This window comes from Chiloscyllium punctatum, chromosome 26 (genome assembly GCF_047496795.1).
Source record: "Chiloscyllium punctatum isolate Juve2018m chromosome 26, sChiPun1.3, whole genome shotgun sequence".
Lineage (NCBI taxonomy): Eukaryota > Metazoa > Chordata > Chondrichthyes > Orectolobiformes > Hemiscylliidae > Chiloscyllium > Chiloscyllium punctatum.
The window spans coordinates 42,963,610-42,975,849 of NC_092764.1; the positions used below are offsets into that span (position 1 = coordinate 42,963,610).

Below are 12,240 nucleotides of genomic sequence, written 5' to 3' on the forward strand. Positions count from 1 at the left end.
TAATTCTGATCATATAATGATCTAATTATTAATGCCCTCATTTTGCTTCTTTAGTTTGTCAGATGATTCACGTTATATTTCATTCATTGTGAAAATTGTTTCAACATAATGATACAGTTGTGCTACACAGGTGATTACTCATGCGGAAAGAAAAGCAATAAGAATTTTTTCTCTTTTAATTGTATTTTTTCCATACTAATATGATAAATTGTGCAAAATCCCTAAACTAATACATTAAAGTGATGATGTTTTATGTATGAATTCGTCAGAAATTGTTCATGATTGCGTTAACCATCACGATTTCAAGTTCTGAATATGACAGATTGGCTTCTAAAGATTTTAAAAGTGGTGAATTGGCTTTTTTTGATTTTGGACTGGAGGAAAGTTTACAGTGGCGTTCCCCAGGGGTCAGTAATGGGTCCATTACATTTTTTGATATATATTAATGACTACGACTTGAATGTACACAACATCATTTAAAAATTGTGAATACCATAAAATTTGGAAATGTAATGAGCTGTGAGGAAGATAGTGATAGACTTCAAGAGGGCAGGTTGGTGAAATAGGTGGCATTAAGGCAAGTGTAAAGTAATATAGTGTGGGAGGAAGAATGAGGAGAGGTAGTATAAATTAAAGACTACAATTCTGATGGAAGCAAAGATTCCCTAGAGCTATGTGTGCACACATCATTGAAGATAGCAGGACACGTTGAGAAAGTGGTAAATAAAGCATGCAAGGTCATTGGCTTTATAAATAAGATGCATAGAGTACAAAAGTAAAAAACACTACTTTTATTGAAACACTCTGTAAGAGTGTGGTTCTATACTACAATAGATATTTCATCTTTTTAGGAAACAGGTAAAGATTTCAGAGACACTTCAGAAAAAAATTACAAGAATAGTTTCTGGGTTGAGAGACTAATTAAATGAATAGATTGGAGAAGTTGGGCTTGTTCTTGGAGAGGAGAACACTGCAAGAAGGCTTAACATAGAGGTTCATAATTGTGAGAGATCTTGGCAGACTTGATTGAAAGAAACTTTTCCCATTGGCAAAAGACTTGAGAATTAGAGGATATAGTCTAAAAACAATTATCTATAGAATTACAGGCACCATGATGGAACTTTGCTTAATGCAGCAAGGGGTTAGGATCTGGAATATTGAGAATATGGTGGAAGGGGATTCAGTCATGGTCCTTAAAGGGGAATTGAATGAGCACCCAAAGGAAAACACTAGACAGAGGCTGGTGTTGGACAGTTGTTTTTCAGACTGGAGGCCTGTGACCAGTGGAGTGTCACAAGGATCGGTGCTGGGCCCTCTACTTTTTGTCATTTACATAAATGATTTGGATGTGAGCATAAGAGATACAGTTAGTAAGTTTGCAGATGACACCAAAATTGGAGGTGTAGTGGACAGCGAAGAGGGTTACCACAGATTGCAACAGGATCTGGACCAGATGGGCCAATGGGCTGAGAAGTGGCAGATGGAGTTTAATTCAGATAAATCCCAGGTGCTGCATTTTGGGAAAGCAAATCTCAGCAGGACTTAGACACTTAATGGTAAGGTCCTAGGGAATGTTGCTAAACAAAGAGACCTTGGAGTGCAGGTTCATAGCTCCTTGAAAGTGGAGTCGCAGATAGATAGGATAGTGAAGAAGACATTTGGTATGCTTTCCTTTATTGGTCAGAGTATTGAGTACAGGAGTTGGGAGGTCATGTTGCGGCTGTACAGGACATTGGTTAGGCCACTTTTGGAATATTGTGTGCAATTCTGGTCTCCTTCCTATTGGAAAGATGTTGTGAAACTTGAAAGGGTCAGAAAAGATTTACAAGGATGTTGCCATGGTTGGAGGATTTGAGCTATAGGGAAAGGCTGAACAGGCTGGGGCTGTTTTCCCTGGAGCATTGGAGGCTGAGGGGTGACCTTATAGAAGTTGACAAAATTATGAGGGGCATGGATGGGATAAATAGGCAAAGTCTTTTCCCTGGGGTCGGTGAGTCCAGAACTAGAGGGCATAGGTTTAGGGTGAGAGGGGAAAGATATAAGAGAGACCTAAGGGGCAACTTTTTCACGCAGAGGATGGTGCGTGTATGGAATGAGCTGCTAGAGGAAGTGGTGGAGGCTGGTACAATTGCAACATTTAAGAGGCATTTGGATGGGTATATGAATAGGAAGGGTTTGGAGAGATATGGGCCGGGTGCTGGCAGGTGGGACAAGATTGGGTAGGGATATCTGGTCGGTATGGACAGGTAGGAGCGAAGGGTCTGTTTCCATGCTGTACATCTCTATGACTCTATGACTTGGAGGACTACAGGGAAAGGATAAAGGAGTACAGTAAGCTAAATGGATCTTGCAAAGAGTTGGTACTAACTCCATGGGTTACCTATCCTCCTCTGCTGTAACCATTCTATGATCCTAATCTATGAGCTTATGAATAATGAATGGGCTAAGATGCACATTTTACTTTTCAAGGCAATTAGGTACTTCCACATAATATGTTTGGAACTATTGGCCAGTTTCTATTCATTCATAAAATGAGGGCATTGCTAGCTAGATCAGCATGTATTCCCCATTTTTTATTACTCATGACAAGATGGTGCTAAACCACCTTCTTGAAACACTGCACTCCTTGAGGTGTGAGTCAAAGTATTTCATCCACTGACAATGAAGGACTAGTCATACAGTTTCAAGTCACGATGTTGTGTAGCCTGCAGGGAAATTTTGCAGAACGAGATTTAAACTGAAAGTGATAATAGCTTTGCTTTGCTACTTGGTGAATAGAAGCATTGAAAATCTCAAGACGAGATGGGGCATTGATACGTCTAGATCACCATCCATAATAATGAAATGTTTCATTTCAACTTCATTTATATACAACTTCATTTTTATAGAATCTCTTTGATCATAACTGTCCAAGGCATTTCACAGGAGTATTGCAAAAATAAGTTTGACACTAAGCCACAGAAGCTAATAAAGTAAATGAGACGTGGCTTAAGGAGCAAGAGGCTGAGAGGTGCTCATGCAGCTGAATGTATGGCAATTAAAGTTGGCAACAGGCCAGAATTGGTCGAGCACAGAAACCCAATTAGAATGCTTCTAACATGAGATTGCAGGAAAGGTGGGTGCATTCTTTGAAAAGAAGCAGTAGGAAAAGTTATTAGAGACAGGACAGTCGTTTGCAAGGATATTAGGGTCAAATATAGTAGATTGATGGGGAATGATGAAGGTGTGAAAAGGAACCAGTAACAATAGCAGCTGACATGTAGGCCAGGAAAGGAGGTTACATGACAAGCAGTTTATGAGAAGAACCAAGGGACTGAGGAGGTGAGATTCATGGACAAGATGAATTTGAACAGACTAAATTGTAAGATGGGAGAAAAATCAGGGAAAGTTATGAGTCCATGACTAGGGAAGGGAATAACCTTATGGGAAGCTTATCCTGATGGATGAAGGGAAAGAAAACAGCATTGCAGTTGAATGAATTGTTTCAGTCTTGATGTCAAGGTTTATAAGCTTGTCACATTTGTTGGAGGTGAAGCTGGCGGAGACAGGAGAGAGGGATTTAAGAATGCAATTCATAATGGAAAACAGAAGCTGTGGGTTGTCTTTCCAAACTGGAATGATATTGAACAGTGAGCAGAACCTGATAGGGCATTACGTAGATGAGGTGATAAATAGTGAAACTAATTATCAACTGAAGCTTCATTGCTATTGTACGGCAGATTCTTGTTGAGGTGTTGGGAGCATTGCCTTCCTAGAGAGCTAGCAAGAGATTCTCAGCACTTCCTTGAGAAAGCCAGAGATGAAAAAAAAACCTGCAGATGCTGGAATCCAATGTAGATAAGCAGGAGGCTGGAAGAACACAGCAAGCCAGGCAGCATCAGGAGGTGGAGAAGTTAATGTTTTGAATGTAACCCTTCTTCAGGACTGGGGGTGGGTATGAAGGGAGTTGTAGATAAAGGGGGGAGAGGGGTTGGGGGAAGGTTTTGGGTGGGGAAAGGGACAGAATGGTGAGGTAGGGATAGGTGAACGTAGGTAGAGAGTTCGACCTGATTGGCCGATGGAGGAATGAACCCTTCCTTCCCGCTACCAACCAGATTCATTCCTCCCTGAAAATGTGTTGCTGGAAAAGCGCAGCAGGTCAGGCAGTATCCAAGGAACAGGAGAATCGACGTTTCAGGCATGAGCCCTTCTTCAGGAATCCTGAAGAAGGGCAAACGTCGATTCTCCTGTTCCTTGGATGCTGCCTGACCTGCTGCGCTTTTCCAGCAACACATTTTCAGCTCTTTGTGTGATATGCCTTGATATAAATGAATAGATTTAGTTTCTTAACTAATAGTAACAACATAATGTCTACCTTATGAAAGCCATGAATAATATAGCAACATTTTCTTTTATAAACAGCTCTTTCTGTTTTTATTTGCAGACATTAATATCTGGTGCAGTCGTTGAACAGCTTGACTTCCTTCGGATAAGTGATGAGGAGGAGTATGGCCCAACTTCAATCCTTTTATCCAAATAACATGTTGTGTTTTTATTTGAAGATGTCTTTCCTTAACAGGATTAATTTGAGAAATCTATTTTTCAGAATTCCACAGTTTGTAAGTTTTGAGGAGCTGGAATTTCCAAAACATTCAAAAGTAAAGCGGCAATCAAGTGTACCAAATCCTATGGACAACGAGCAACAATCTGAGATAAATTTGCATGACTGGATGTTTGCCCCCACAATGGAAATTCTGGAAAAGCTGTCTGTATGGAAATAAATTACATTTAATGCTCCACTAATACCTATATTTTCCTCTTTGTCACATCAAAAATATAGTTTGTCTTCATATTGAAGTATATAGACAATTTATGTCCATGCAAAATATTGGGAATTCTAAGACATACTGAGGATAGAGCTACTGGATATCACACGCCATCTCTTTAATAGATTACTGTGCCCAATTCGTGCTGGTTCTCTATTTAATTATCATCAGATTTCAAAAGCCACCTTTTTTTTTTCACAATCATAATCCATTGTTGTCAACCCTTCCTCCTTCTTACTATTTAAAACTGTTTGTAGATTTTTGTTACAAACATAAAAATTATGAGCAGGAGTAAGCCATTTGATTCCTTAAGCCTGTTCTGCTTTTCAGTAAGATAATGGTTGTTCTGATTGTGGCATCAACTCCACTTTCCTGTCCACCCCCGTACCCTTTGACTCCTTTGACAATTAAGGATCTATCTAACTCAATCTTGAAAATAGTCAATGACCTTGCCTCACTATTCTCCAGGAAGAAAGTTCCACAGATTCACAGCCATCTGGAAGAAGAGGTTTCTCCTCATCTCCATGTTCTTATTTTAAACTTACATCCTCCACAAGGGAAAACCTCTTCTCAGGATCATGTATATTTCATTAAAACAATCTCTCATTCATTTAAACTGCAGTGGACTTGGATCCACCATGTCCAATAAATTCTCATTCGATAGCATTACTACCCTCAATCCTGGGAATCAGTTGAGTGAAAATTCATCACATACTTTTTCATGCAATTATTTCCTTTCTTAAATAATGAGACAAAAACTGTATACAGTACTCCAGATGTGATCTGTCTAATGCTGTGTATAACTGTATCATGTTCCATTCCCTTGCAATAAACGAAGACATTCCATTTGCCTTCAAAATCGACCTTTCAATTTAGACAACACTTCTTTTCCTGCCAAAGTGGACAAGTTGACATTTTCCCACATTATCTTACATCTGCTAACTGTTTGCCTGTTCACTTAAACCTATCTATATCCTTTTGCAGACTCTTTATGTTCTCTTAGCAACTTACTTTCCCACATATCTTTTTGCCATGAGTAAATTTAGCAGCTCTGTACTCTGTTTCCTCATCAAGTCATTGATATATTCTAGGAAATCTGAGTACACTACATTTACTGGTCTCATTTTATCAACTCTTAGCTTTACATCTTCACAAAAGCTCTTCAAAATTTGTGAAACAAAATTCCACTTTAACAAAACCTTCAAAGCATAAGTCATGTTGACTGCTTGATTATGATATGCTTTTCTAAATATGCTACTACCACTTCCTTAAATGTGGATTCCAATAGTTTAGGATGTCAAATTTAGGTTAGATAGACAACCTGTAATTCTTTGTTTCTGTCTTTCCTTAGCCCACATTTGCAATTTTTTTCAAACCATTGGAACTTTTTTTTTTAGAAATTTGAGAAGATTGCAACCAATACAGCCCGTTCTTTTTGTTTCAAAGATATAGAGCTAGGAAATTCATTCACCTTTAATCCTATTAGTTTGTCCTGGGCTTGTTTTTAATATTATGACAATGTTTATTTTAAGTTCCTTCCTCTCATTTTGTTATGTTGGGTATTTACTACAACTATTACTACTACGTTGTCAGCAACGTATAGTCTGCAGTAATATACTAATATAAACATGAGATCATGTGTTTATTCCCATTTATGTTGAATGACTTTCACATCCTTATCACTGTATTGTTAAAATCCAATTTGCCTAGTTTGATAACAGGAAGCTCTATAGACACAAATCATTTAATACTAAATATTGTTATGTTTTTGAACATTAATATTTTTGCAGTTTTGATTTAAGTAACAAAGGGAATATTTACAAGTTTAATTAGTAACTTGATAAAATAATAAACTATAGTTAATACTTAAACATTTTAAAATGCAACATGTATCCTCTCTACATCTGTTAAATGTTTGTATTCATATTTGTTTCTATACATTTTCTGAGTAAACTGTTCAGAATGTACTCCAAGAAAGTATGTTAAAAATGTCAACGGATAATAAAGTATGCTACAGTTTCAGTCCGATTCTAGATACAAACCCTGAAGTAAATTTCACTGTTGATTTTTAAAAAAATATTTCAGTGAAACTAATATTGTCTACTGACCACTAGATGTTTTTCTTTTGTATTTCTACATGTGTTTATTTAGGATGCCATCTCCCTGGTCAGCGAAGCTATACTCTTGAGTATTTTGCTGAAACGAGAAGGGTCTCATTTCATTACAGCAGAAGGTGGGTTTATTACATTGTCGAAGAGTGATGAAAATTTTTCTAACTGCGTAATTTCCAGTTCTTAACAAATTTGTCTTATTTATGTGTAATATATTCAAGGTTTGCCTAAGATTTGTAGCTGATTGTCATAGTTGTGGGTATGTTCGCCAAACTGGAAAGTTGATTTGCAGGCATTTCATCCCCCGTCTAGGTGGTATCCTCAGGGCTTTGGAGCATCCTCTGATAAGCTAAACAGAGGACAGCCCGAGAATTTCTAGAAGCATGGTATTCATTCATGGACCCCATCAACAAACACATAGACCTAGACCCGATATACCGGCCACTACAATGAACAACCGGAAGGAGCAGGAATGGAACCAAATAAATTCCAGAAGATGCAGTTAAGCAGCACTTCACAAGAGGCTTCAAAACACTGAAAATGTCACCTCGACAGGGGACTAAACATTTCTGCAAATCAACTTCCCAGCTCGGCAAACATTCCCACAACTACGACAATGTACAATCTAAATCTTACTCCTGAGGTTAAGTACTAATCCTGAAATGGTAGGCAAAAATCCAACTATTGCATGGACTGCTTGGCTATCAGGTGCAGTGATGATTTATATTGGGGCCCATCTGGGAGTACTGTGAAAGAACACATGGTGTGGCAGTACTGAAGAGAGAGGGTTAGGCCAGAGCCTGGAGAAAACATTGTCAGCAGGGGGATCCAGCAAACACATGAGAACGAAAAGCAGGATTGGAAGCAAAATCAAAAATTCAACAAGGTGGGTATTTTAAGAAAAAAGGGTCATCAGGAGCCAGGAAACTAATGTTTTAAATGTAATTTTTGCTGTCATGTTAATTTAAGCTTCAATTACTGCAGCTTTCAAATTCTAAAAAGGACGAATGCCAGCACAGTTTTGTAGTTGAAACCAAGGAAGATTGCATATTTACAGTCACTTTCATGAAAAGCAGTTTTAAATTTCAGTTGCTATCCCATCTTCGTCTATAGTGTTGAAAAGCATTATGCTTGGAATTTTAAAGTAATTGCTCTATTCAGTGAAACAAAAAACACTGTTACTTTGATTTGTTATTTAATGAAGCTTCCAGATATATGCCACTGTAAAGCTGTTGAGATTTTTATTGTTTTCGCAGGCAACTTGTAGATTTTATTCAATTTTACAAAATGTAGAACTCAAAACTCTGCTTGATTGCATGGTAATTTATTTAGTCTCTCTTGATAGCTATTCCACAGATAACATTCCTCCAGTTTGCACATATTTATATAACATATGCCTATAGAAGCATTTGGAATTAAATAAAATTTTGAATAGACCCAGATAATGCTTTGTCTAATTGTCCAATGTAAATGATGCACAGGATTGCAGCAGGCTGCTCTTATAATAAGCAATCCTTTGAAAAACATTATGTTTGACACATACAAGGAAACTTGTCCCTCTCTTCCATAGGACACATAGAGATCAAAACTTTAATCTTGGAAAAGTGTTGAGAAGCTGTAGCTCTTCTGGGTTTTATAAGTTCTGTTTCTTCTTTCACTTTGATTTATATAGTGCTCCTAAAATAGAAAAATGTCCCTAGATACTTCCCAGATGAAAAGAAAAATGGATAATGAGGCTTTAGAGTCATAGAGATGTAAAGCACAGAAACAGATCCTTCGGTCCAACTTGTCCATCCCAACCAGATTTCCTAACCTAATCTACTCACTTGGCCCATTTCCCTCTAAACCCTTCCTATTCATATACCCATCCAGGTGCCTTTTAAATGTTGTAATTGTACCAGCCTCCACCACTTTGTCTGGCAGCTCAATCCATACACGCACCACCCTCTGCGTGAAAAAGTTGCCCCTTAGGTTCTTTTTCTCTCTTTCCATTCTCACCCTAAACCGATGCCCTCTAATTCTGGTCTCAGCCACCCCAGGGAAAGTACCTTGTCTGTTTACTCAATCCACGCCCCTCATGATTTTATAAACCTCTATAAGGCCACCCCTCAGCCTCCAACGCTGCAGGGAAAGCAGCCCCAGTCTATTCAGCCTCTTGCTATAGTGGAAAGTTGGGAGAGGAAATTAAAGCTTGGTCCCAGAGTTGGATTTTAAGGAAGACCTAAAAAATGTGGACTGAATTACAGGATTTGGGAGTGAGATACCTAAACTCTCTGTTCATTAATAGAGCATCAGCAGGTTTCAAAGACTGCTGTAGTTCATATATTTCTCCAGACTCATGTTGGAAAAGGACTATATAACTTGTGTACTATATAAACACTTCTTTTATTCTCATTCAGGACTTTTAAACCCTATATTCCCATGTTAATTTTTCTTTAATTATTTCAATTCTGTGACAACAGTTAAAGTATCTGTACCTAGGTACCCTGTACCTAAGATGGTGCTGCGAAGCACCATGACAAATCTTTCACTGCCCTCATTTGAGTGTACGTGACAATGAAGGTTATTCAATGTTGAAGAACTGTATATTTTTATTATTTTTCTGTACAAAAATAACAATGACAGTTTTCTGTAAGCTTATGCTGATTTACACTTGTTTTACACTCAATTTCCACTCGAATTTGTCAAAATATTGAATTCATACCAGTTCTTAGGGTAAGGTCAGTAAAACATCTAGTTACAACTGAGATAGCAAAATGAAGCACCAAAGGAATGTGACAAATTTTTCAAGGAGCATTCCATTTTTTTTGTAATATCATCAGGGAATTAATTTTTCCTTTGCGTTGTGGTGAAATTCATTCTTGAAAATCGCAGATTCTGGTTGTATATTTCTTGCTTCATTTTATCTTTTTCTGACCTTTGTAGCTTTGATGTTGTTCAGCTGTGGATGGCAATGAACAGAGACCATCATTCTGTTGGTTTTAGAGACAATGATGCTGCTCAATTGCACAATTTAGGTTAAAATAGGAAATTGTAGAAACACTGTAGATTTTAACCTTTACAATTCCTTTGATGTGCAGTTATCAATCAACATAACAAATTATCATTCAGAGTTACAAAAGGATGCATTATTAAAATGACACATGTATAATTTGGAGCACAGTATGGGATTATACAATGCAATTAGATGCATTCCAGAGAGACATGAAACCAGACACTGTTAAAAAAAAACACTTCTGTTTCCATGGCTTCATTATTGTACAAAAGACCAGCAGGAAGGAAAAATTCAGAAAGAAAATCACTCTCGTTATTGTTAGAGTAATAGTAGTTTTCTGTGCACTGGTTCAAATACAATTTATTTCAAACCAATAGTTTTTTTGTGTAGAGGAAAATGATTTGCTCTGCAGTACTTGCATATTGCTGATATTAGTTATAAATTGAAAACACATGTCTTTATCATGTTTCCTTCTTATAAGTCAATCTGGTGTTGTATTGTTTTTAATACTTGCCATAACTTCTGATGTTGTATGAGATATTAACCCATAAAATGTTGGAATAGCTCAAGTCACAGCAAGTGAAATGTTTGACCTGTTCCTCACCTTTTTAACTTGTTTTTAATTACAATTTGTTTGAAATGGAAATCGACAATGGTCCATTACTTTAATGGCACATATGGAACTTAAATAGTTTTTGTAACCAACAGTGTATTGCCTTAACCAAAAGGTTTAGGGATACAGAAAGAAATAGAGGAACAACAGGAAAGGAAACCAGATAAATTATAGTTAAATTGGATACAAATTCAGAAAGGGAGTGCACATTATCTCTACTACCCTCAGAGTATGATCATAGAACTTCTGAATTATACCTAAATTATATCTTAACAGCGATGTTTAAAATAACCATTGTTTGTAAAACATGTTGAAAGTATACTCAAAGTTACTATTTTAATAAATATGGCAGCCAGTTTAAAGTATCAAATTCGCACGACCAGTACTAAGATATATAATCAAATTATTAATTTTTTGCTGTAGAGGTCATTGTGAGCAAAATCTTATAGGGGCCTGAATGACTTGAGCTATGTTGAGAATTCAGGTAGAATTACGAGAAAAGTTTGACAACGCTTATCTTTATGTTGGGAGCACCTCATTGCATTTATCATGCATCTGCCAGCTGCCGAGGTGAGTTTTGCACTAGACAGCACAAGTTACCTATTAAGGGGGATTATTACTTGTTAACTACCCTAATAGTGGCTTATTGCATGTCATTCACATGCAACTTCCTTTCTTACTAACTGCACAGATAAAATTAGATGCCAAGAATTCTTAACATGAAAGTCAGAGCTGGTACCTGGTGGTTTCAGCTCACTGCTTCCTCCAGAAGGACATACATGCTGGAAATGGTCTCAACATCTCAGGGCACGTACCATGTCCATTGGCCACATGCACTTCATGTCCACACACATTGAGATTTGACATGTGCCACCCTCCAAGAAATCACAAGAACATCACTGATGCACATACAGTAAGCTTCTGCACTTCAATGCAGCACTGACAACAATCATGATAATGCTGCAGCATGGACACTGTACTCAGGCACACATACTCAGCTCGTGGACTGCACCAGGCTATGTCACTAGACTCTTTGCTTGCTGTCAGAGCACTGGCCTGCTCTGTGCCTCCCTGAATGCTCAAAGCATCCCAGCCTTGCCTTGCTTTCCTGTGCCTTGCCCCCTCAGCCTGAGTTACCAAGCTTACACAGTTGCTGTATTGCCGGAGGGATTAGAGACACAAATCCAGATTTGTTTGTCATGGTTGTGAGCAGTCCTCCGATCAAGGAATGTAGTCTGTGGTCAGGTGCTCCAAATATAATAAGTCAAAGGCAGTCTCCACATCAGTTCAGGGGTTTGGACTCAGTTAGTTAAACACTCAGGATGGTCAGTGTCAAGATTCTCTCCACATGATGGATGAGCCAAATGTTGGGGAGCCCACCAGCCATCTTGAATCTTTCTGCTTAACTGTGGGCTGCTTTCCTCCTGATATGAGACAGAGACAAGTATTAAGTGAGATGAAAGTGGGTGCATGGCTGTTACGTTTAGTGCAGGTGGGGGGGTGCACTGATAGAGTATATTGCGCAGAGGACATGTATGGTGACTGGTGTTGTGGGATTGGGGTGCTGATAACAAGCGAGTGAAGATGTTGCAGGCAATTGTGAGCTTGTGTTTTGTGGGAGGTTGATAAATTATCAGAGATATTGTGAGTAAGGTGCAGAGAGAAATGGGGGCACTTGAGCTGACAAAATGGAGAAGGATATCCCAACAGTGGTGA

The 12,240-nt window shown here is 38.1% G+C and overlaps 1 protein-coding gene across 3 annotated transcripts in view; it reads left to right on the forward strand.

Moving 5' to 3' along the window:
- phkb (phosphorylase kinase, beta) overlaps nucleotides 1-12,240 on the forward strand; it is a 288,598-nt gene that overhangs the window by 233,354 nt on the left and 43,004 nt on the right. For all 3 annotated transcript variants that reach the window (XM_072596241.1, XM_072596240.1, XM_072596242.1), the window contains 3 exons: nucleotides 4,424-4,485; nucleotides 4,586-4,748; nucleotides 6,957-7,038. In XM_072596241.1, the coding sequence (XP_072452342.1) occupies nucleotides 4,424-4,485; nucleotides 4,586-4,748; nucleotides 6,957-7,038 (307 nt within the window). The remainder of the gene's footprint in view (nucleotides 1-4,423; nucleotides 4,486-4,585; nucleotides 4,749-6,956; nucleotides 7,039-12,240) is intronic.